The following is a 26166-nucleotide window of genomic DNA, read 5'->3' on the forward strand; positions in this document are numbered from 1 at the left end:
ACTGGTCAAAAACAGTATTACGGTGGCGGAGAGGATGCTAGATGGGGACTCTTCTTCCGAGGTAGTATGGGCTGAGGTTAGAAACAGGAAAGGAGAGGTCACCCTGTTGGGCGTTTTCTATAGGCCTCCAAATAGTTCTAGGGATGTAGAGGAAAGGATGGCGAAGATGATTCTGGATAAGAGCGAAAGTAACAGGGTAGTTATTATGGGAGACTTTAACTTTCCAAATATTGACTGGAAAAGATGTAGTTCGAGTACATTAGATGGGTCGTTTTTTGTACAATGTGTGCAGGAGGGTTTCCTGACACAATATGTTGACAGGCCAACAAGAGGAGAGGCCACATTGGATTTGATTTTGGGTAATGAACCAGGCCAGGTGTTAGATTTGGAGGTAGGTGAGCACTTTGGGGACAGTGACCACAATTCGGTGACGTTTACGTTAGTGATGGAAAGGGATAAGTATACCCCGCAGGGCAAGAGTTATAGCTGGGGGAAGGGCAATTATGAAGCCATTAGACATGACTTGGGGGGGATAGGTTGGAGAAGTAGGCTGCAAGTGTTGGGCACACTAGATATGTGGAGCTTGTTCAAGGAACAGCTACTGCGTGTTCTTGATAAGTACGTACCGGTCAGGCAGGGAGGAAGGCGTCGAACGAGGGAACCGTGGTTTACCAAAGAAGTGGAATCTCTTGTTAAGAGGAAGAAGGAGGCCTATGTGAAGATGAGGTGTGAAGTTTCAGTTGGGGCGCTTGATAGTTACAAGGTAGCGAGGAAGGATCTAAAGAGAGAACTAAGACGAGCAAGGAGGGGACATGAGAAGTATTTGGCAGGTAGGATCAAGGAAAACCCAAAAGCTTTCTATAGGTATGTCAGGAATAAAAGAATGACTAGGGTAAGAGTAGGGCCAGTCAAGGACAGGGATGGGAAGTTGTGTGTGGAGCCTGAAGAGATAGGCGAGATACTAAATGAATATTTTTCGTCAGTATTCACTCAGGAAAAAGAGAATGTTGTGGAGGAGAATGCTGAGACCCAGGCTATTAGAATAGATGGCATTGAGGTACGTAGGGAAGAGGTGTTGGCAATTCTGGACAGGCTGAAAATAAATAAGTCTCCGGGGCCTGATGGGATTTATCCTAGGATTCTCTGGGAAGCCAGGGAAGAGATTGCTGGGCCTTTGGCTTTGATTTTTATGTCATCATTGGCTACAGGAATAGTGCCAGAGGACTGGAGGATAGCAAATGTGGTCCCTTTGTTCAACAAGGGGGGTAGAGACAACCCCGGCAACTATAGACCGGTGAGCCTCACATCTGTTGTGGGTAAAGTCTTGGAGGGGATTATAAGAGACAAGATTTATAAACATCTCGATAGGAATAATATGATTAGGGATAGTCAGCATGGCTTTGTGAAGGGTAGGTCATGCCTCACAAATCTTATCGAGTTCTTTGAGAAGGTGACTGAACAGGTAGACGAGGGTAGAGCAGTTGATGTGGTGTATATGGATTTCAGTAAAGCGTTTGATAAGGTTCCCCACGGTAGGCTATTGCAGAAAATACGGAGGCTGGGGATTGAGGGTGATTTAGAGATGTGGATCAGAAATTGGCTAGCTGAAAGAAGACAGAGGGTGGTGGTTGATGGGAAATGTTCAGAATGGAGTTCAGTTACAAGTGGCATACCACAAGGATCTGTTCTGGGGCCGTTGCTGTTTGTCATTTTTATCAATGACCTAGAGGAGGGCGCAGAAGGGTGGGTGAGTAAATTTGCAGACGACACTAAAGTCGGTGGTGTTGTCGACAGTGCGGAAGGATGTAGCAGGTTACAGAGGGACATAGATAAGCTGCAGAGCTGGGCTGAGAGGTGGCAAATGGAGTTTAATGTAGAGAAGTGTGAGGTGATTCACTTGGGAAGGAATAACAGGAATGCGGAATATTTGGCTAATGGTAAAGTTCTTGGAAGTGTGGATGAGCAGAGGGATCTAGGTGTCCATGTACATAGATCCCTGAAAGTTGCCACCCAGGTTGATAGGGTTGTGAAGAAGGCCTATGGAGTGTTGGCCTTTATTGGTAGAGGGATTGAGTTCCGGAGTCATGAGGTCATGTTGCAGCTGTACAAAACTCTGGTACGGCCGCATTTGGAGTATTGCATGCAGTTCTGGTCACCGCATTATAGGAAGGACGTGGAGGCTTTGGAGCGGGTGCAGAGGGGTTGTTTTCGTTAGAGAGAAGAAGGTTAAGAGGAGACTTAATAGAGGCATACAAAATGATCAGGGAGTTAGATAGAGTGGACAGTGAGAGCCTTCTCCCGCGGATGGAAATGGCTAGCACGAGGGGACATAGCCTTAAACTGAGGGGTAATAGATATAGGACAGAGGTCAGAGGTAGGTTCTTTACGCAAAGAGTGGTGAGGCCGTGGAATGCCCTACCTGCAATAGTAGTGAACTCGCCAACATTGAGGGCATTTAAAAGTTTATTGGATAAGCATATGGATGATAATGGCATAGTGTAGGTTAGATGGCTTTTGTTTTTTGACTTCCCATGTCGGTGTAACATCGTGGGCCGAAGGGCCTGTACTGCACTGTATCGTTCTATGTTCTATAACTAGTATAGGTAAAAGATAGCCGTTTAAGCATAAATATTAAGCCCCAGTTTTAAATACCCATTTAAAATGAGGATTTCAGCACCCGTAACCTCAGGTCATGACAAAACACATAGCTTCAACAGAGGCACAAAAAACCTGACACATGTATAAACTAATTGGAGATAAAAACAACATTTTCACTAAGATATTTTCAAAGACAGTTTGACATTAAGAAATGAGCTGTACAGTAATCAGATCAAGGACGAAGCAGGCACCATAGCAACATGAAGGCACAATTGTTCACAATGCAGATAACAGCTAAGTCAGCAGAAGACCAGTTTTTGCTGGTAAAAGATAAAGCAGAATATCGCATTCCATAACATGCACAAGTATTCAGACATGAAACAATTAAACTAATGTTGCACATTGAAGATGGACGGCTTGCCGTCAAATCAAATGTGTTTGAGTCGAACCCAAACCAATTAGGATTATATTGGGGTGTGATTAGATGACTTAAGACAGATATGAAAGGGTATGACTGAAGAAGTTTCCCCCACCATTTTAGTTTGTTTAGTGTGTAGACTGTGTTTTTTTGGTGTGTTTAGTGTGTTTTCTGTGTGCTTTTGTGTGTGTTTTCTGTGTGTTTTCAGTGTTCTGAGTTGGAGTTTAGTTTTAGACTAGCTCTCTCTCTCGCTCTCTTTTTCATGTTTCATTTTCAGACTTTGACTTTTAAATGTTATTGTTGAGCTGTTTGCCTAAGCAAGAAGATAATGTCTTTGTTTCTTCTGAAAGCTTCAAATTGTCTACGAATTGCCTTTTAAATGACTTTCAAATTGTAATCAATAGAAGACAAATAAAACAATTCCTATTGGCACCTGAGAAGTTTTAACTTAAATTTCTACTGAGTTCCAGTAATCGCAAAGTGCTGCTGGGAACCGAATAGTCGGAATCTTTCCGTTGCCATGTTGTTTATGTCTACAAGAGGCGGGTCCAACAGAATCTCTGGAAGGGCCGGACTATAATCACAAAGCTTGGGCAGCTTGTGTCGGCACACCAGGACTTCCGTGACTGACTCCCCTGGGGTTGAACCTGTACCTCTCTACTATCATTGAAGGTTTGGGGACATAATGGTCTTTGAATTTGGGGTCAGGTAGATAAGGTTTTGATCACACTAAAGATTGGGGCTCTGCAGGTGGTCAGGGGAATTACCTTTTGTCTGTCGTCTCCTATAATTGCATTCGCCTGAAATAAATATTGCATCCATTGAGCATACTGGGCCCAGTATTCACAGCTTGCAAAAAGCCTCAAGCCTCCCAAAAAGCGGCATATGTAAACTTGCTTTGACCTTACTTTGTGCTGAGGAATTCAAACACAGTCGCAGCTGTAGTTTTTTTCCTCGTCGCCAGTATAATTTTCTTTATTGCTTCATGGGATGTGGACGTTGCTGGCTGGGCCGGCATTGATTGCCCATCCCTGAGGGCATTTAAGAGTCAACCACATTGATACATTGCATTAGCACCCCAGAATATTTACATGACATTGAGGTGCAGGAGGATAGCAGCAGAATTTTCTCCAAACTGGAATATTTGATAGAAACAATTGAGAGCAGATTATTACCAAAGATCTTGTCGATTGAAGCATTGGTAGGCAGTGTACAGTTGAAGACTGTGAATTGCCTCTTTAAACGTTGTGGAATGTCATTGCGCCCTCCCCCTGGATGGATCATTGCTGCCATTAATTGTACATCAACAATTTTAGTAAAATCTCCTGGTTTATCCAAGTTGTACATTCCATGCATTTCGATCATCTGACGAACTATTTCATTAGTAATCTGAAAGACAGAAAATAAGATAATTGTTCAGTTTCAGCTGGTTGTTTAACGTATAACACTAACCCATGATAAACTTGGAGAGGTGAAACTGTTTTACTCCTCTTAATTCGGGCATTCATAAAAAAAAAGTCCCCCTATCACAGTACGCAGAATGATTCCACAGCCTATTTTGAGGATATTCACATTCACTACGACCAATATTCACCAAAGTGCTACAAAGTAAGCTTGACCAGTCTTTCCCTGCAGTAGCTGAGATACAGCATCCTAGGGCCCTCATCAATACGAGCATCAGAAGTCACTGTTCAAGAGAATTTGAAAGATCCCTACAATATGGGTGGCATAGCGGCACATAGCCTCATAGCGCCAGGGACCCGGGTTCAATTCCGGCCTCGGGCGACTGCCTGTGTGGCGTTTGCACTTTCTTCCTCTGTCTGCGTGGGTTTCCTCCGGGTGCTCTGGTTTCCTCCCACAGTCCAAAGATGTACAGGTAGGTTGATTGTCCATGATAAATTGCCTCTTAGTGCCCAGGGATGTGCTGGTTAGGTTACAGAGATAGAGTGAGTTGGGCGGGGGAGTGGACCTGGGTATAGTGCTCTTTCAGAGGGTCATTTTAGGCTCGATGGGCTGAATGGTCTCCTTCTGCACTGTAGGGATTTCATGATTTCTATGAATAGGAACAGCAATCATTGACCAGCTTTCCTGAAACCACAAGCTGAGGACCCCAAAATAATAGTCAGGTTTGTAAACTTCTAAGACACTGTGAGAAATGAATTAATTTGCCATTAAGTAATCATCTTTATCACATTTGGAAATTTTATGCTTTGAGATTTAACAGCAGCTCCTGAGTTTGAATTTTCAGCGTGTAATTGATGTTTGAAAGTCCCAATAGCATAAATCTCAATGTATAGGAATTGTGGCAGTTGTCTGAATGCCTTGTACTTAGTTCCATGAAAGGGGCAATGCAGGTGGGTCAGGTGGTCAAACATGCTGATCTTCATTGGCCAGGGAATTGAGTACAAGAGTCGGCAGGTCATATTACAGTTGTATAAAGCTCTAGTTAGGCCCCATTGGGAATATTGCAGTTCTGATCGTCACATTACGAGAAGGGTGTGGATGCTTTGGAGAGATTGCAAAAAAGGTTTACCAGGATGTTGCCTGGTCTGGAGGCTGTTAACTACGAGGAGAGGTTGAATAAACTTGGATTGTTTTTGTTGGAAATACAGAGGCTGAGGGAAGACCTGATTGGGGTACAGAATTACAAGAGGCACAGACAGGGTGAATAGTCAGAAGCTTTTTCCCCCAAGGTGGAAGACTCAATTACAAAGGGGCACAGGTTCAAGGTGAGAGGGGGAAAGTTTAGGAGAGATGTGCGAGGAAAGTTTTTCACGCAGAGGGTGGTGGGTGCCTGAAACGCTTTGCCAGTGGAGATGGTGGAGGCGGGCATGATACCAACGTTTAAAATGTATCTTGATAGACAGATGAACAGGTGGGGAATGGAGGGATACAGATCCTTTGGGCAAGGGGTAGTAGGTCTAAATAAGGAATCTGGATCGGCACAGGTTTGGTGTTCCTGTGCTGTAATGTTCTTTGTTCTTTGTACAAACTTGCAACATTCCGCTGCTATGATCAGATCCTAGTTGCATATTGACAAGTGGTAGACATTATCTATGTGAAAGTTACTGATTGTATTTGAGTACACTGGTACGCAAGTAAAACATCTCTATGACAGGTGGAAGGCCTGAACTGGCTGAGTTACCACCAATGGATAAATCCAGGCTGAAGGTATTAAAGTTAAAGTATTTTACCTGGTCTCCCCATTCATTGATAATAGGCATGTTGATGTCATCAACAAATATAGTCATTTTGCGTCCACTTGGAGGTCCATATGTACTCCCCACGCGTTTTTCTACATAACTTTCAACAGTTCTCTGAAAAAGTAACATACATATTTACATTAAGCAATTGCTCTGCTATATTATCACAGCTCTCTGAGAGTATTGCTTTGAATTTGTGCACACTTTATAATCCTGATAAAATATCAAATTGTGAATGATTTGTAAATGCTATCTCAGATTACAATGTACGCAGTCATAGGGTCTGCCATTCCTTCACTTGTTTCTGTCCAGTGTCCTTTGGTTCCCTGTTGACACTGTTATAGGGGTGTTGACTCCTTTGGGATAGGTTTAGGGGAAACTAGGGATGAAATGAAATGAAATGAAAATCGCTTATTGTCACAAGTAGGCTTCAATGAAGTTACTGTGAAAAGCCCCTAGTCGCCACATTCCGGCGCCTGTTCGGGAAACATTAAAATGTAGGATTGTCAGTGATGGCAATATTCCAAGAACTAAAGCTTTCAGGACAAGCATATGATTTAATTGGTTAATGCTTAAAGCATTGCTCTCAACCCACATTCAATCAAGTTGAAAGATAAGGGGCTGGATTCTAATAATAATAGTCACTTATTGTCACAAGTAGGCTTCAATGAAGTTACTGTGAAAAGCCCCTCGTCGCCACATTCCGCCGCCTGTTCGGGGAGGCCGGTACAGGAATTGAACACACGCTGATGGTCTTGTTCTGCATTACAAGCCAGCTGTTTAGCCCATTGTGCTAAACCAGCCTCTGCTTCTCCGTCAGCGGGATGCTCTGTTTTGCCGGCAGCCCGGGGGTTTCCCAACAACATGTGGCTGCCCCACAATGGGAAACCGCATTGACCAGCCGGCATAACGGAGCATCCCGCTGGAGGGGTGAAACAGAAATGTGGCGTGGCGGGGCAGAGAATCCAGCCCAAGATTGTACTGTTAACAACAGCAACATATATTTATAAAACACCTTTAATGTAATGAAACAACCCAAAATGCTGCCATTCACAGATGTGAGGAGAAAACTGCAGTTAAAGAAAGAAAAATACTTGAATTAACTGATCATTTGGACCTTCAGACAACCCAATGCCCTTTACAGCAAATTGAAGGTTTTTTTCGGAGAATAGTTGCTGTTGCATTATAGGGAACATAGAAATTTTCACCAGCAAGCATTCTGATCAGGACTAGATAATTTATTTTTAATTTGTTGATTGAGGGTTAGTTATTTGCCATGATGGTGAAAGATTACATTGTTTTATTGTAGCAGTTGTAATTCTATGATTTGATTAGCTTTTATTAGAGGTTTACTGTTAGGATATGGTTTGTCTGTTCTGTTTTTCCTTTGAATTCTTGTCCAACTGCCTGTCTTGAATCTACAGTCTTCTGGTTAGCTGCTGCCCCATTGGGATTCCTGCTTAAACTACAGACTTTAGACAAACTAGTGGATGAATCAGAACTTGCTTGGTTGTGGAGCAGAGCCTGGGATGTCAGTTTGATAGACTTGACAAACAGCCAATCTGAAATTCTGAACTTTCTCCTGCTGAGGCTTGTGACTGATGGAGCCATTCAGAATTTTATGGGATAAAGGCGGGATATGAAATGAAAAAAATGAAAATCGCTTATTGTCACAAGTAGGCTTCAAATGAAGTTACTGTGAAAAGCCCCTAGTCACCACATTCTGGCACCTGTTCGGGGAGGCTGGTACGGGAATTGAACCGTGCTGCTGGCCTGCCTTGGTCTGCTTTAAAAGCCAGATATTTAGCCCACTGTGCTAAATCAGCCCCATATCTGGATATCTGGTGAGCTCCATTTTTTCCTCCGTTCTAAGAAGAGTTCAGCTCTGATGCAACTTGAAGGTTTTATCTCTGTTCTCACTCGCTGCCAGGGGATTTTAGAAGCTGCCAGTCAGACCTATGAAGACTCTCTGGTTTAAAAGACACAGACAGAGGTCTCTGGAATAAGAAAGTGCAAGCCGTTTTTCCAGAGGAAACTCTCTGTCTGAGGGGCTGGAAAGGGCTCAAATTGAAGCCTAGATTAAAAACAATCTCTATAATACAGCCTAGAATTCCTGTACCTAAATCAGGCAAATGGCCTGCAAACATTCTGATTTAAATCCCAGTAATATTTCAGGGTGGCAGAAAGGCAGAATTGCATTGATCTGGAATTCTTGTGATTGAAGGATGGAACTGCGCCAACCTGATTCTCTTTAAGAAACCTATTCCCAGGGGCCACAACTGCAGCAGCAAAGATTTATCTCAAACTTTTCCCCTTAATCCCCTTTTATCTTAATCCTCTCCGACCCTTACCGTGTGTCTGTCTTGATTTTTCTGGGTGGAGGGTGGGACGGGGTTTTCGGGGTAGGTAAACTATTAGACCATGGTCTTGTTATTATATGCTCATCTTTTATTCTTGTTATTAATGAACAGTTTGTTGATGTTTTACTTATAAACCTGGTGTCTGTAACTCATTGGAGCAGTCAAGGATGAAAGATCTTTGGAAAACAAGAATTATTGGTTAATTCACTTAGGTTGGGTCTGTGGGGTTGGAACAGACCGCACACTCACCCAGGGTGTCATAACATAACAAAGTTATTGATTTGTAATCCAGCCCTTGGTGGCAACACATGTGTGGCCAATGACTCCCTGGGCATAGGAAATGCCTATCTAGAGTACTTTTATGTTGACTGTGAGGTAAATGAAGAAAAATATTCTTCTCTGGAATTGCCGATGAAAGTAAGGATTATTTCTCCTTGATTCTTTCTATCCACTCCTAGTGAGCTCATCCCTGTCTCCTTACAAGCAGCCGCTCTAAATGTATAACTCTCCTCTTTCATAGACTTCCCCAACTCCTGAGCTATAGGAGGCAATTCTCATCAAACATTTATTCACTCCACTCACCCATACCACAAATATTCTCAGGTTCTGCCAGTCAGTCAAAAATCTGAATTTCCCAATGAATATTTGTTCATTTATTATAATTGCACGTAAGGTTATTTAGTCATAAGGGCTGTATAAGATGCATATAATGGTGGAAATTGTGGACGCACTGGCCATCAGGTTCCAACAATCTTAAACTTTAAAGATGAGAACGTCTTTCAGGTATTGGATTCATCAAATTCACTTTAAGCTCTTAAAAATAAAGCTGGATATTACCTGGAACATGTAGGGTTCGGTGGCAGAAGAGAAATTCAAACTCTTGGACAGATGTTCTTCAGGATCATATTTTTTCAAATATCCTTTAATCATTACTGTTTTTGCCGTACCCTGCTCTCCAGTCAGAAGCACTGCCTATAATTATATTAAAAATATTTTTGTTATGGAAAGAAGGTTTTGTACCCCGAAACAGAATGAAGCATCCCCTCTCCCCCCACCCCGGTTCACTTGAGAGACTGTCGCTTTCTGCTCCTTGCAGAAACCAAACAAAGACCTTGCAAATATTTCACATCTGAAAGTAATGTTGCTTAGGTGGGATTCTCTGATCCTGAGGGTAAGTGTTGACGCGTCGGAAACGCCGTCACGTTTCCCGACGGCGTCAACAGAGCGCCAGGATCAGCAATCCTGGGGGCCAGCCGGACGCTACAGCGGTTCATGCTGCTCCAGCAGCTGATCCGTCCGTGGAATGGTCACTGGGGGACGTGCGCGTGCGCAATGGGTCCGGCACATGCGCAGTCCCACCGGCACGATTTCCCCGCATGCCCGGTGTCTCCCTTCTCTGCGCCGGCCCCGACCCAACATGGCACCGGAGTGCAGGCGCCGGTGCGGAAGAAAGGAGGCCTGGAGCAGAGAGGCCGGCCGCCGATCGCGGGCCAGGCCACATCGGAGGCCCCACCCCCCCGGGGTCAGACCCCCCTCATCCCCCACAGGCCGCCACCCGACCCTTCAACGCCGAGGTCCCGCCGGCTCAGAACAGGTTAGAACAGCGCCGGCGGGACTCGTTTTGTTGTTTACGGCCGCTCGGGCGGAGAATCGTATGGGGGGCGGGTGCATAGAGCAGCCCTGACCGATGCTGCGCCGACCACGCCGGCCCCAATGGTGCCGCTTCTCCGCAGTCCCGGCATAGGAGTGACGTGGCACGATTCGCGTGGCCCCCCGGTGATTCTCCCACCCGTCGCGGGATCAGAGAATCCCGCCCCTTATCTTTCATCATTCTCATTGCCATTGTGGAGTTCTTGGGAAGAAACAATGAGATATTCACAATCAGAACGACATATCCTTACTTGGTACCAGATCTCCATTGCTTCATTGTTACTGGGTCAAAATCTTGGAACTCTTTTCCCAACAGCATTGTGGGTGTATCTGCAACGCAGAGTCTGCAGTAATTCAAGGAGGTAGCTCACCACCACCTTCTCATGGACAATAAATGCTGGTTTATCCAGCTATGCATCCACATTCTCTTCTCATGCAGTAGAAATTGTTTTTTTATGCAAAGTGTCCAAATGTGTGCAAGATGAAAAACTTTGACATCTCTTTTTTCAGCAATATTCAAGTTCAGTGCTACCAAATGACTGTTACTTCATGGTCTTCATTTAAGATTTTGATGTTGGAATCAGAGACAATAGAAATGGTGTTTTCTGTGCTTGAAAGAATATAATAATAATTATATTCTTTATTATTGTCACAAGTAGGCTTACATTAATTCTGCAATGAAGTTACTGTGGAAAGCCCCTAGTCATCACACTCCAGCACCTGTTCGGAGGCACTGAGGGAGAATTCAGAATGTCCAATTATCCTAACAAGCACTTCTTCAAGAACCTATTCATGGCAAACTGTGCTCCAACACACCGCACTACAAAATAAATACCCGGAAGCAACAATTTACAGCACAATTCCAGCTCTTCGGTCATGCCAACTTGACTTTGAAGGTGTATCCTTTACTCCAACACCATGCATCATGGGATTACCAAACTTCAGTTACCTTTTCAGATCTTAGGGGCTTCTATTGCAGTCTTTCCGTTTCTGCGGCTAAGTGCCGGCTCGAACGGAGAATCTGCGGGAGGTTTACATGGAAAAAATCGGCGCGAACCCCTCACCAATTCAGGTACCGGTGAAGGGCTAGCACCAGCTGGAGAATGGACGGTCCCGGGCCGCAGATGCACACAGCTGATGACCTGCAGCGGTCACGGGGTACAACATGGCGCCGACCGTACGTGGACCCAACCCATCATCCACGAACCCACAGCCCAACCCTGGCCACCCCCACCAGTCCCCCCCCCCCCCCGCCCAGCCAGCGGCTTGGATCCCGGCCGAGTGTGGCAGTGTTGGACACATTGATTCATAGACACATGGATACATAGAAGAGAGGAGCAGGAGGAGACCTTTTGACCCTCCGAGCCTGCTCTGCCATTCATCACGATCATGGCTGATCATCCAACTCAATAGCCTAATCCTGCTTTCTCCCCATAGCCTTTGATCCCATTCTCCCCATGTGCTATATCCAGCCGCCTCTTGAATATATTCAAAGTTTTAGCATCAACTACTTCCTGTGGTAATGAATTCCACAGGCTCACCACTCTTTGTGTGAAGAAGTGTCTCCTTATATCTGTCCGAAATAGTTTACCCTGAATCCTCAGGCTGTGACCCCTGGTTCTGGACACACCCATCATTGGTAACATCTTCCCTGCACCTACCCTGTCTAGTCCTGTTAGAATTTTATAAGTCTCTATGAGATCCCCTCACATTCTTCAGAACTCCAGCGAGAACAATCCCAACCTAGTCAATATCTCCTCATCTGACAGTCCCGCCATCCCTGGAATCAGTCTGGTAAACCTTCGCTGCACTCCAAAACTGCACACAATACTCCAAGTGTGGCCTCACCAAGGCCCTGTACAATTGCAGCAACACATCCCTGCTTCTATACTCGAAACCTCTTGCAATGAAGGCCAACATACCATTAGTCTCCTTTACCGCCTACTGCAGCTGCATGCTTACCTTCAGCGAAAAGTGCACAAGGACACCCAGGTCCCACTGTACACTCCCCTCTCCCAATTTACAACCATTCAGGTAGTAATCTGCCTTCCTGTTTTTGCTTCAAAGTGAATAATCTCACACTTATCCAAATTATACTGCAGCTGCCATTGATTAGCCCACTCGCCCAACCTGTCCAGATCATGCTGTAGGATTCCTGCATCCTCGTCATAATTCACCCTCCCGCCTAACTTGGTATCATCTGCAAACTTTGAGATGTTACATTTTGTTCCCTCATCCAAATCATTAATATATATTGTGAATAGCTGGGGTCCCAGCACCGATCCCTGTGGCACCCCACTAGTTACTGCCTGCCAATTTGGAAAGGACCCATTAATCCCTACTCTTTGTTTCCTCTCTGCCAACCAGTTTTCTATCCATCTCAATACATTTCCACCAATCCCATGCGCTTTTATTTTGCAGAATAACCTCTTATTCGAGACACAGTCCGCAGCCGCCATACCGGGTTTAAGATTTGTGTGAGCACACGTGTCCCGCGCCATCGGGAACTCGGCCCATCAAGGGCGGAGCATCGTGGATGGGCCGACCGGTGCTGCGCCAACACCATTGCAACGGCGTGCGTCGCGATGACGCCATTTCCGAGAGGGCGGAGCATGGTGGACTGGCGTCGGAACCCATTCCCCGCCCGATCGCTGAACACGATTTTGGCGTTGGGCAACGTAGAATCCCGCCCTGAATCTTTTCTCCAAATATGAATTTCCTCTGACCATGTTCATATGGTGCAAAGTGCAGAACATGTTAATGAGGACTGAAGCAGTGACCAACTTCAGCATTATCGGCTGCAGTGTTAGAAATGTTCAGATCAAATTAACAATATGCATGATGCTGATAAAGTAAAATTTGTTCTCTTTGGTTTATTTAATAGTTGCAGTGGGATCACCTGTGGGCTCAGACAAACTAACATTGCATTTTATCTTTATTAATAATGACCCAAGCTGCATATATATTGGGCAATATTTGCAACTAGCTGCCAACAATGACCAGTATGATTTTACTAGTTCTTTTCTATGATTGGTGATTGGTTGGTGAATCCTGAAAGGAGGAACGATATCATGCCTGATTGAGAAGGGGGTTAAGTGAAGGTATGTGGGATTAAGGGCCTTGGAAAAAGCAAAAGTGCCATAATATATCTCCCTGGCCCTGGTAGAGGAAGTGAGGGATCTTGGAGTGAATTGCCCTTGGCAGGAGTAACTATACCTCCTTTGGGCTTGGTGTCACCCGATGAAGCATCCAGCTGTATTGGAGGTAAAGGCTGAAATGCCATCAATTTAACCTTGACTCCCAAGTCAGTGGCTTCCATCAAGTTTCCGCCACATCTGAAATAACTAGTCATAGTAACTGCAGAGATCTCAGCTAATTTATACTGGAGTGAGGCGCACCTCCCTCTGATCCTGTTGGAAACACTTTCACTCAATGGTTTTGTGTGGTGATGGTGAAAGTGACTGGTCAAGAACAGCCAAACTTTTAAGCCCAAAAATGGTCACCTTTAATGATGAGGGGGAAAACATTCCTGTCAAGGAGCAGTCAGGGTATATTGGTTGATGGCTGTGCAGCTTCTATGACTGTCTTGAGACAAGTGTCAGTGACCTTCAGACCCTGCAGCGATATCTCTATATCAAGCCCCTCAAATCCCCTGCGATGGATTTTTTCCGCCAGGTGCATGGCCTGAACTATGACATGCAGCTACCATTCATAGACCTGTTATCTCCTTAACTACTTGCAGGCAGTGCCTGTATTTTACTAGGACCTACTCAAAGTCTGGAACATGGTTGCCTCACACTACAGCTTTCACTCATTGTGGTAAACTATGGTATTGCATTGTATGGCATTGTATAGTATTGTGCATGCCTGGGCTTGTCCAGGCTGGCTCCGCCTGTGGCTCCTCTCCTCGGGCTTATGTATAAAGGTGGCAAGTCTCCGCCTCCAACCCAGTTCGGGTCCAGAGGCAGAGGCTTGCTGTTTAATGTATTAAAGCCTCAGTTACGTTCATCACTCGTTGTGTGTTATTGATGGTGTATCAATTTAAGACACTAAACTCCAAAAGATGATCTCATCACTCAAGCCTGACCGCTTGGAGCTGGATCACAGGCAGCCGACGCTACAGAAATGTTTGAACACTGGCTAAGCTGCTTTGAAGTGTACCTCGCATCCTTCACCGAAGACTTCACAGACCTCCAGAAGAAGCAGATCCTCCACGCACGGGTGAGCCCAAGAGTCTTTCTCCTCATCAGGGACGCCCCCTCGTAAGCGGAGGCAATAACGCTGCTAAAAGGACAATACGTGAAATCCGTTAACGAGGTGTATGCTAGGCGCCTCCTCGCCACAAGACGGCAATGCACAAATCACTTGCAGAATTCCTGCATGCCTTGCGCATACTCTGCCGCAACTGTGACTTCCGGGTGATATCAGCTACCCAGCATGTGGAGCTGCTGATCAGGGACGCTTATGTCGCGGGCATGAACTCTAACTATATCCGCCAGCGATTACTAGAAGGGGGATACTCGGCCTCCCAGAGACAGTACAACTCTCCAACTTGCTGGAGGCGGCCTCCCAGTACATGGGGGCCTACATCTCTGACCGCGCAGCACCCTCGTGGGCCTCGTGGGCGCAGCCATCAACCGACCCTTGTGCGACGCAAGCCTGCACCGCGCAGCGGCCCGCCAACGCCGGAGGCCCGAGGTGCTACTTCTGCGGCCTGAGTAATCACCCCAGAAACGCTGCCCGGCACGGAACGCAACTTGTAACGGCTGTGGGAAGAAGGGCACTTTGGAAAAGCCTGCCAGGCCTGATTCCCCCCCTAGATCTTCCAGGCCCGGCGACCAAGCCGGCGCCTGCATCGCCACCGGGACTGCGGCGCTCATAATGGAGGATCAAGGCACCTGACCGGCTAAATTTGTGAACTTTCCCCAAACAGTACACTTTAAAAATGCTCACATACATGTAAATAGTTTTTCCACCACTCCCGCTGGACTCTTTTTTAACAGGGGGTGAATGTGGTAGTCACCACTGTTTGTATATATTACGTGTATGAGAAGTAATATGGTAGGTCTCCTATACTACAGGTAGGGGGGTAGATCCCTGCCTGCTGGCTCCGCCCAGTAGGCGGAGTATAAATGTGTGTGCTCACCGAGCTGCAGCCTTTTTGGCAGCAGCTGCAGGAGGCAACACATCTCTGCTTAATAAAGCCTCGATTACTCTCTACTCTCATCTCGTCGTAATTGATAGTGCATCAACCAGTACGGGCTGCGGGCCACGTTCCCGTACTTGGACAATGTCACCATCTGCAGCCATGACCAGCAGGATCATGACGAGAACCTCCGGCACTTCCTCCACACCGCTAAACTCCTGAACCTAACCTATAATCGAGAAAAATGTGCCTTCCACACAACCCGCCTAGCCATCCTCGGCCACGTCGTGGAACACGGAGTCCTGGGGCCCGACCCCGACCCTCTTCTGGTACTCCCAACTCCCCCACTGCCCCAAGGCCCTGAAGAGATGCCTGGGGTTCTTCTCGTAATATGCCCAGTGGGTCCCCAACTATGTGGACAAGGCCCGTCCACTGATCAAATCCACCATTTTCCCCTGACGGCTGAGGCCCAACTGGCCTTCAATCGCATCAAGGCAGATATTGCCAAAGCCACGATGCATGCTGGGATGCATACATCCCATTCCAAGTGGAGAGTGATGTGTCGGACTTTGCGCTGGCCGCTACACTCAACCAGGCAGGCAGGCCCGTGGCTTTCTTCTCCCGTACCCTGCATGCCTCCGAAATTCGACACTCCTCCATTGAAAAGGAAGCCCAAGCCATCGTCGAAGCTGTGAGACATTGGAGGCATTACCTGGCCGGCAGGCGATTCACTCTCCTCACTGACCAACGGTCAGTTGCCTTCATGTTCGATAATGCACAGTGGGGCATCTTGAGGTGGAGGATTGAACTCTCCACCTACAGCTATGATACCTTGTATCGACCCGGGAAGCTCAATGAGCCCCCAGATGCCCTCTCCCGCGGTACATGTTCCAGCGCACAGGTAGACCGACTCCGGGCCCTCCACAACGACCTCTGTCACCCGGGGAGTCACCCGTTTTTGTCACTTCATCAAGGCTCACAATCTGCCTTACTCCATCGAGGAGGTCAGGTCCGTGTCCAGGGACTGCCAGGTCTGCGCGGAGTGCAAACCGCACTTCTATCGGCCAGACAGAGCACACCTGGTAAAGGCCTCCCGCCCCTTTGAGCGCCTCAGCATCGACTTCAAAGGGCCCCTCCCCTCCACTGACCGTAACGTGTACTTCCTCAACATCGTTGACGAGTACTCAAGATTCCCCTTCGCCATCCCCTGCTCTGACATGACCCCTGCCTCCGTCCTCAAGGCCCTGCCCAGTCTTTTCACCCTGTTCGGGTTCCCCGCCTACATCCACAGTGATCGGGGCTCCTCCTTTGTGAGCAACGAGTTGCGTCAGTTCCTGCTCAGCAAAGGCATCGCCTCCAGCAGGACGACCAGCTATAACCCCCGGGGCAACGGACAGGTGGAGAAGGGAGAACGCGATGGTCTGGAAGGCCGTCCTTCTGGCCCACGGTCTAGAAGTCTCCCAGTCTCCCGCTGGCAGGAGGTCCTCTTCGACGCACTCCACTCCATCCGGTCGCTCCTGTGTACAGCCACCAACGAGACTCTTCATGCGAAGAGCCATAAAACCGACCCCCTCGTCGAGAAGGTCCTGCTCCTCCATGCAAACCTATAATATGCCTACGGCAGGACGGGCGGCAGGACATGGTCTTCCTTTGGGATTTGGCACCTGCAGGTTCCCAGCGACCATCACCACCAACCCCCACCCTACACTGTCTTCCCCTATCCCTGCCCACCTCCCTCACGAACTAACACCCGCAGGCCCACCAGCGACAAGCACCACCACCTCCACCCATACACCGCCCCCCCCTTCGCTGACTCAATATCTGGGTGAAGAAGAAGAAGACAACACGCTCCCGGACGCGCAGGTCTCGACACCAGCGCCCAAACCACAGCCGGGACTGAGGCGATCACGGCGGAAGGTCAAGGCCCCCGACAGACTCGAACTTTAAGACCACTTCTCCCCCGCCGGATTTTTTTTAAACAGGGGGTGAAGTGGTCTGGGAGGCTTGCTGTTTAGTGTATTAAAGCCTCAGTTATGTTCATCACTCGTTGTGTGTTATTGATGGTATATCAATTTAATACATTAAACAGCAAGCCTCCTGCCTCTGGACCCGACTGGGTCGGAGGCGGAGACTTGCCACCTTTATCCATAAGCCTGAGGGGAGGAGCCACAGGCAGAGCCAGCCTGGACAAGCCCAGGCATGCACAATACTATACAATGCCATACAATGCAATAGCGTGGTTTACCACACTCATTTGGAGTAGTGGCTATTTTCAGGGAGCCGCTGCTCAAGAATCTGCACCTCAACCATTTTGGGCGGCTGGCGGAGAGATGGGCTGTGGCTGCCGTGGATCAGGGACGTGCCGGGTGACGAAGGAGTGGGCTGGATGACACCTCATGAGTTAGCACATCACATGGCAGAGGATGCCCAGCTCGCGGCCGATGCCATCCATAGCCTCAAAACGGACATGCTCCGGGCCGATGGCACTCATGATCTTGAGATGGTGCAGTGTGCGGTGAACTCACGTCTGAGCTTACCCCTGCTCAGATGGAATTTCACATTGGCCCCCAAACCCCGAACCCCCTCTTGGGAGCTGAGCCCCACAGCCTGAGCCGCCTCACGGAAATAGCCTCGGTGCCAATTTGCACTGCATGGAGGGGTTTCCTGTATAGACTGCTGCCGCACACCTTCCACATTGTTGCCCTCACCCGTCGCCCGGACATATCCATTAATAGTGAAGATGTGACCAGATATCAAGGTAACAATGTTCCTACCCTGATAACTCCAGTTGGGACACTGAACTTTTTCTACATGGCAGATATATGCCAGATGTTAAACTGACATACTCCGGGACATTTCCCATGGTCTTCTGGGTTTGGCGTTTGAATGGTTTTGTGCCCCCCCCTGTCTTTATGTCCACCAGCCAGATCAGGACCTCCATGGCAGTGTCGGTGAACCTTGTTGTCCTGAGTGTTGCTGCATCCATCTGTCTCTTCAGCACTGTTTCCTGTTTTCTGTGGCGAGGTTGTACATCCCCTATCTGAGATTCAAACTCATTGATAGGCCCGCAGACAGTAAGTACCATAAATAGTATTGGCGATTGCCTACATGATGTAATCAGTAGGCAGCATGAAATGTATTTAAAGGGTGTGCAAAGCTTGTCCCAGTCACTGAGGACCCAGAACTGGATTTCTGGACATGTAATGCTACTCTACTGATGAAACAATGAAGATCTCCTATTCTGCACTTACCTTATTTTGTTTAGCTATGACATCCACAAGGAAGTTGGTCCTCACATTGTCAACATTTGGTACTAGGATTGAAGTATAGTCTGGCTCACTGTCAGGTGGATATAAATACTCCTGAACCCAGGTTTTCCAGTGCTCCCAGTCACCTGAATCAAGAGCACACAAGACTAATGTTCACAGAAGGAAGATACATTGCAGTTCCATCCTGTTTTGAATTACTTTTGGCAATTACAAAAATATTTCTTTCTCCATTGAATTTATTTTCCCGGTCATGCCTTTACTTTTTCTTCCCTTGGCCAGCCTCTGATCTATATCTATGATTCTTCACAGAATTACAGAATTGTTATGACACAGGAGGAGGTCATTCAGCCCATCTTGTCTGCACTGGCAATGCCCTCAGTCATTTCAACAGCTTCCAATTTCATGGCATTAATGGAAGCAGGTGTGAGGGGGTTCAGATGCATAAATCCTTAAAATGCCACCAACAAGTGCAGAAAATAATCAAAAAGGTTAATGGAAGGATTGGAATATAAAGACATGGGTTATGTTGCAGCCACACATAATCCTGGTTAGATCCCACTTGAAGTACTGTGAGCAGCTCTGGGCACCACAACGCAGGAAGGATATTTTGGCCTTGGAGGGAGTGCAATGTAGGTTTACCAAAATGATACCTGGACCACAGGGGTTAAGGTACAAGGAGATATTATACAAATTTGGCCTGTTTCTTTTTGTAAGAATTTAGAAGGGTAAGAGTGATCTGATCGAAGTATTCAAGATATTAACAGGGAAAGACAGGGTAGGTAAAGATAAACTACTTCCACTGGTTGGATTTATAAAACTAGGAGGCATAGTCTAAAAATTAGAGATTGACATTTCAGGAGAGATGTTAGGAAGAACTTCTTCACTCATAGGGTGGTAGCGGTTTGGAACTCTCTCCCACAAACAGCAGTTGCAGCGAGAACAGTTGTTAATTTTAAATCGGAGATAGATAGATTTTGTTAGCAAAGGTGTTAAGTGATATGGGCCAAAGGCCGTGAGGTCACAGATCAGCCATGATCTCAATGGTGGGACAGGCTCAAGCGGTTGAATGGCCTACTCCCATTCCTATGGCTTTAACTCTCTTCTTCCCATCAAGGCTATACAATCCCTCTACATCTCCATTCTCTACAAGGATGGTCTGAAAATTTCCCACTCTTTCCTTAAATGGAGGCCAAACAATCCCCATCCACCACCACTTTCCTCTGCTTGGCTGAACCTCTTGTTGCACTGAATAACATATCCTACTTTTCCTCCAGATAAAGGTGTTGAAGTAGCCTTCTTTGTGGAATATATGGAAATTTCTTGATTCCAGTCCTACTCAGATCACTTTCCTTACCTCATTTTTCAGTACATTGATACATTTGGAGGTTGGAAGGCTTGGGTTGATTTTGCTGGAGCAGAGAAGACTGAGGGGGCGACCTGATCGAGGTGTACAAGATTATGAGGAGCATGGACAGGGTGGATAGGCAACAGCTGTTCCCCTTACATAGAACATAGAACATACAGTGCAGAAGGAGGTCATTCGGCCCATCGAGTCTGCACCGACCCACTTAAGCCCCCACTTCCACCTTATCCCTGTAACCTAATAAACCTCCTAATCTTTTTGGACACTAAGGGCAATTTTTCGCATGGCCAATCCACCTAACCTGCACGTCTTTGGACTGTGGGAGGAAACTGGAGCACCCGGAGGAAACCCATGCAGACACGGGGAGAACGTGCAGACTCCGCCCAGACAGTGACCCAGCGGGGAAATCGAACCTGGGATCCTGCCTCTGTGAAGCCACAGTGCCAGCCACTTGTGCTACCGTGCTGCCCCTTAGTTGAAGGGTTGATTACGAGGAGACGCAAGGTCAGGATGAGGGGTGGGATTTGAGGAAAACCTTTTTAACCAGAGGGTGCTGAAGGTCTGGAACGCACCGCCTGGGAGGGTGCTGGAGGCGGGTTGCCTCACATCCTTTAAAAATACCTGAATGATTAAAATAAATCATCTTTATTGTCACAAGTAGGCTTACATTAACACTGCAATGAAGTTACTGTGAAAAGCCCCTAGTCGCCACATTCCGCCGCCTGTTCGGGTCACAGAGGGAGAATTCAGAATGTCCAATTCACCTAACAACACATCTTTCAGGACTTGTGGGAGGAAACCGGAGCACCCGGAGGAAACCCACGCAGACACGGGGAGAATGTGCAGACTCCGTACAGACAGTGACCCAAGCGGGAATCAAATCTGTGACCCTGGCGCTGTGAAGCAACAGTGCAAACCACTGTGCTACCATCTCACCCATAGTTACTACAGGGAAGGCAATGGCATTGTGGTATTGCCGCTGGATTAGTAATCCAGAGACCCAGGTTAATCCTCCAGGGACCAGTGTTCAAATCCAACCACAGAAGTTGGTGAAATTTGAATTCAATAAAAATCCGGAATTAAAACACTAATGATGACCACAAAACCATTGTCATGAAAACCCATCTTTGGGGAAGGGGAAGGAAGTCTGCCATCCTGATCTGGCCAACATGTGGTTGATTCTTGATGCCCTCTGAATTGGCCCAGCAAGTCACTCATTTCAAGGGCAAGTAATAATAATAATAATAACTATTATTGTCACAAGTGCTTACATTAACACTGCAATGAAGTTACTGTGGAAATCCCCTAGTCACCATACTCTGGCGCCTGTTCGGGTCCACCGAGTGAGAATTCAGAATGTCCAATTCACCTAACAAGCATGTCTTTCGGGACTTGTGGGAGGAAACCGGAGCACCTGGAGGAATTCCACGCAGACACGAGGAGAACGTGCGGCAATAAATACTCGCCTACATCCCATGAATGAATTTTAACAGAAACATCCCAGTTTTCTTCACAGGAGAGTTATCAAATCAAGAGAGATAATGAGTTACATCAGGAGACTGCAAGCTGACAGCTGAAAGGAGGGGAGTGGGACAGTTGAATGCAGGCCCCCAGTGGTGGAGAAATTAAATTGGATGTGCTGGAAAGCAGAATTAGAAGAGCTCAGATGTTTCAAAGGGTTGGAGAAGGTCACACAGATACAAAAGGTGATTTGAAAAGAAGGCTGAAAAATGTAAAAACCACTTAAGAATGTCAATATGTGTTTAAATTGTTCGAAATGCCATGCTGGAAACAAGAATTCAGAAAACTATCCCCAATAAAGCAATCTATTATGTAACTACTTGTTGCTTATAAAAATAGTTCTGAACAATATTCTACAACCTACATAATTCCATTCTTCATACCTTTCTGATTAACGAGAAACTCAAACATGGTCTCTTGGCTACCTGCTGGGATGGCAGGTAGATCAAGTTTGCTGCTGTGTGCTCGGAGGAAAGTCTCCAGTTTTGTTCTACTTTCCAGCTCCAAGAGAGCACCGACACTCCACATTATCACAAATACGAAGAGCCTCCGAAGTCGCACTTCAGTAATATTCACCCCAATCTCCATTAAACCTTCAAGCAGAGTTATGGACTAAGGGAGGAGAAAAGTATACACTGAATGAGTATGTGTCCAGGATTTGGATATTCCCTTAAAACAAAACATTGAGTCCAATTCAGCAATTTATATATGTGTATTAATATCCTAATAGCACTCCCATATCAATATATTGTGTGAGGGAATTGAAGAACAAGGATTTACAATTGTTATGGGTGATGCATTTTCAGAACCCCAAAATGTATCATGGAGTTCAACCAACCTCTCCCTTTAATGTATTTGTTGTTTTTCCAGCACACGGCTTGTTCCCTAGGTGTGGGATTACAATTATGGACACGTGGGTTTTTAAACACAAAACAATGTTTATTCCATGAACTTAACTTAACATCTTAAATAAACATTGGATCTCTTAACACCCCTTACTTCAAAGATAACTCAGAAAATATTGCAACAATAAATAATTCCTTAAAATGTTCCTTCAAATTTCCAAGAGACTTAACACCTTTAAACAACATCACATCAGGTTAAAGGCTTTATTATTATGAGTTTAAATCACCCAAATGATCCAGAGATAGTCTTTCATGGCAGAGATCCTGTTCACTGCAAACACAGACACTCCCAAGCTCTTTTCAAACTGCAAAACACAGACTGCAAAATGACTGACCTGACCTCAGCTCCACCCACTCTCTGACATCACTGTTTTCTTAAAGGTACATTGCTTAAACATCCATGTCTTAAAGGTACTCTCACATGACACAATTCAATGCACGACATGGAAACTTTCTACCCTGACTTCTGAAATTCAACTCTTTTTTCCATGTTTCGCCCAATGCTGCAATGAGGTCTAAAGCTGAATGGTTCACAAACCCAAATTGAGTTTTGAGTATTGATGGCTCACTTTGCAGGTGATCAAGATGTTGAATTTGTCCGGCTTTCTCCATATAGTACGTTTATGGATTCTCCAGCGAATATCAGTTGCTTAATAGCCCACATGATTGACAATTGAGTGTGATGAGGTTTCAAGTGATCAATTGGTTGCTGTTGGAATTGTTTTTTACTCTGTCTGAACTAGCTGCTGTTTAGCTTGCTTATAATCCTGCGTTGAAGTTTCACTAAAAATGTTAAGTTATGCCTAGTGTTGCTCCCACATGCCCTTCTACCGTGTCCTCCTTGAGCCAGAAGATTTGAAATAACAGCAGAAAGTGTTGGAAAAGTTCAGCAGATCTGGCAGCATCTATGGAGTGAGACACAGAGGCCGTAATTCTCCAGCCATTGAGATTCTCTTTTTCTGCTGGCAGCGCCTCCCTGTCTGTGGATTTCCCAGCAGCGTGGGGTGGCTTCAATGGGAAATCCTATTGACAAACAGCAGGAAGAGAGAATCCCGCCACCAATGAAAGGTGCATCACCGAGAAACATCCGGCTGGGGGACCGGAGAACGGCCCAGAGATATGTTTCGAGTCCAATATGACTCAGAACTACTGAGATTTTCCCGCACTTTTTGTGGCTGAATTCCACAGGTTCACCACTCCCTGGGTGAAGAAATTTCTCCTCACCTCAGTCCTAAAAGGTTTACCCCTTGTCCTAAAACTATGACCCGTTGTTCTGGACTCCCTCACCATCAGGAACATTCTTTCTGAATCTACCCTGTCTAATCCTACCGTGGCGGAAGGGAAAGGGGCAGCACGGTAGCATTGTGGATAGCACAATTGCTTCACAGCTCCAGGGTCCTAGGTTCGATTCCGGCTTGGGTCACTGTCTGTGCGGAGTCTGCACATCCTCCCCGTGTGTGCGTGGGTTTCCTCTGGGTGCTCCGGTTTCCTCCCACAGTCCAAAGATGTGCAGGTTAGGTGGATTGGCTATGATAAATTGCCCTTAGTGTCCAAGGTTGCCCTTGGTGTTGGGTGGGGTTGCTGGGTTATGGGGATAGGGTGGAGGTGTGGACCTTGTGTAGGATGCTCTTTCCAAGAGCCGGCGCAGACTCGATGGGCCGAATGGCCTCCTTCTGCACTGTAAATTCTATGATAATCTATGATAAATCCTCTTAGAATTTTGTAAGTTTCTATGAGATCCCCTCACTCTTCTAAACTCCAATGAATATAATCCTAACCGATTTAGTCTCTCCTCATATGACAGTCCTGCCATCCCAGGAATCAGCCTGGTAAACCTTAGTTGCACTCCCCCCACAGCAAGAACATCCTTCTTCAGATAAGGACACCAAAACTGCACCAAAACTCGCGGTGTGGCCTCACCAATGCCCTTTACAATTGCAGGAAAAATAATTACATGATTAGCTCAGCCACAACTTGAGGAGTGTTTTGATTTCTGCCCAGCTGTGTCTAGTCCATCGATTTCTCGATGCAGTTTACAACAATCAACCTTGCTGTCAACTACAAGGCCAATTTTAGTGTTCTCCAAACTTCTTGATCATTCCCCGGCATTTCCGTCAAAGATATCAATATGTACCACAAAAAAAGAAAGGACCTAGTACTGAACCTTGCAGAGTCTCACTGGAAACAACCTTTCAGTCACAAAAATACCTGTCAACAATTATCTTTGTTTCCTGCAGCTGAGCCAAGTTTGATTCCAGTTTTCTACATTGCCCTCAATCCCATGAGGTTTTGTTGTTTTCACCAGTCTACCAGCTGGGACCTGGTCAAAAGCCTTGCTATAATCCTCATAGACACATCAACTGCACTACCCTCGGGCAAGATTCTCCATTATCGGCGGAAAGTCCGCCGATCGGCGCAAATCCGACTTGCGTCACGTCGGAAAAATGGGTCGATAGTCTCCGGCCCGAAATGGGCTAGCAGCGACGTAACGGGATCCGCGCTTGCGCAGTGGTTCACGTCGTGCAGCGTCATATGCGCCGCACGGCGTGATGGCTCATAAGGCTGCGCTGCTCCCCCCCACTCGACCGGAACACCCGACCGCAACACCCGACTGGATGGCTGGCCGTCGCTCAGCCCCGATGTTCGAGTCACGCGATGTGGGGGCGCTCTTGGACGCGGTGGAGCAGAGGAGGGACGTCCTGTATCCCGGGCACGGCCGCAGAGTTGCCCCACGCCACAGCCGGCGTCTGTGGAGGGAAGTGGCAGAGGCCGCCACCGCTGTGGCCCTGACACCACGGACAGGCACCCAGTGCCACAAGAAGGTGAACGACCTCGTCAGAGCAGGCAGGGTGAGCCTCCCCATATCCCCCCCTCCCCATATCCCCCCTCCCCCATATCCCCCCTCCCCCATATCCCCCCTCCCCCATATCCCCCATATCCCCCCCTCCCCCATATCCCCCTCCCCCATATCCCCCATATCCCCCTCCCCCATATCCCCCATATCCCCCTCCCCCATATCCCCCCTCCCCCATATCCCCCCTCCCCCATATTCCCCATATCCCCCCTCCCCCATATCCCCCCTCCCACATATCCCCCCTCCCCCATATTCCCCATATCCCCCCTCCCCATATCCCCCCTCCCCCATTTGCCCCATATCCCCCATATCCCCCCTCCCCCATATCCCCCCTCCCCCATATCCACCCCCTTCCCCCATATCCCCCCCTCCCCCATATCCCCCATATCCCCAAGTGAATCCAGCCCTAACCTTACCCTCTGCAATGCACGCGCAACCGATGGCGTGCATTCATATACCTGCCTAACACTGTTGCCTTTTACCCCTGCCCCCCCCCCCCGCCACAGGAGAAGCGCGCACACAACAATAGGGAGCATGTGAGGACTGGAGGAGGGCCCGCTGATGAGAGGCCACTGACCGAACACCAGGAAAGGGCCCTGGAACTGGCTGGCGGACCTGAGGACCGGGAGGTTGCTGATGCAGAGGTCGGGGGCGTACTAGCAAGTGAGCCACCGACAGCCCGTCCCCATATCCCCCCTCCCCTATATCCCCCTCCCCCGTATCACCTGATCACTGCCTGATGTCTAACGATGCATGCTTCATTGTGTATCGCAGGACCAAACGTCCAGGCACCCATCCCCGCAGATGCAGACCGCCCGCAGGATGCCCCTCGGAGACCACAGGAGACGGAGAGACCCGCACCCTCCAGCATGCGACGCC

The 26166-nt window shown here is 47.3% G+C and overlaps 1 protein-coding gene across 1 annotated transcript in view; it reads right to left on the reverse strand.

Moving 5' to 3' along the window:
• The window catches only part of LOC140411508 (dynein axonemal heavy chain 8-like), a 2059122-nt gene that overhangs the window by 606888 nt on the left and 1426068 nt on the right, over window positions 1-26166 (reverse strand). Inside the window, exons 52-56 of the mRNA XM_072500594.1 lie at window positions 21912-22140; window positions 18627-18769; window positions 9417-9551; window positions 6211-6333; window positions 4192-4405 (exon numbers count right to left, since the gene is read on the reverse strand). Of these exons, the coding sequence (XP_072356695.1) occupies window positions 4192-4405; window positions 6211-6333; window positions 9417-9551; window positions 18627-18769; window positions 21912-22140 (844 nt within the window). The remainder of the gene's footprint in view (window positions 1-4191; window positions 4406-6210; window positions 6334-9416; window positions 9552-18626; window positions 18770-21911; window positions 22141-26166) is intronic.

This window comes from Scyliorhinus torazame, chromosome 4 (genome assembly GCF_047496885.1).
Source record: "Scyliorhinus torazame isolate Kashiwa2021f chromosome 4, sScyTor2.1, whole genome shotgun sequence".
Lineage (NCBI taxonomy): Eukaryota > Metazoa > Chordata > Chondrichthyes > Carcharhiniformes > Scyliorhinidae > Scyliorhinus > Scyliorhinus torazame.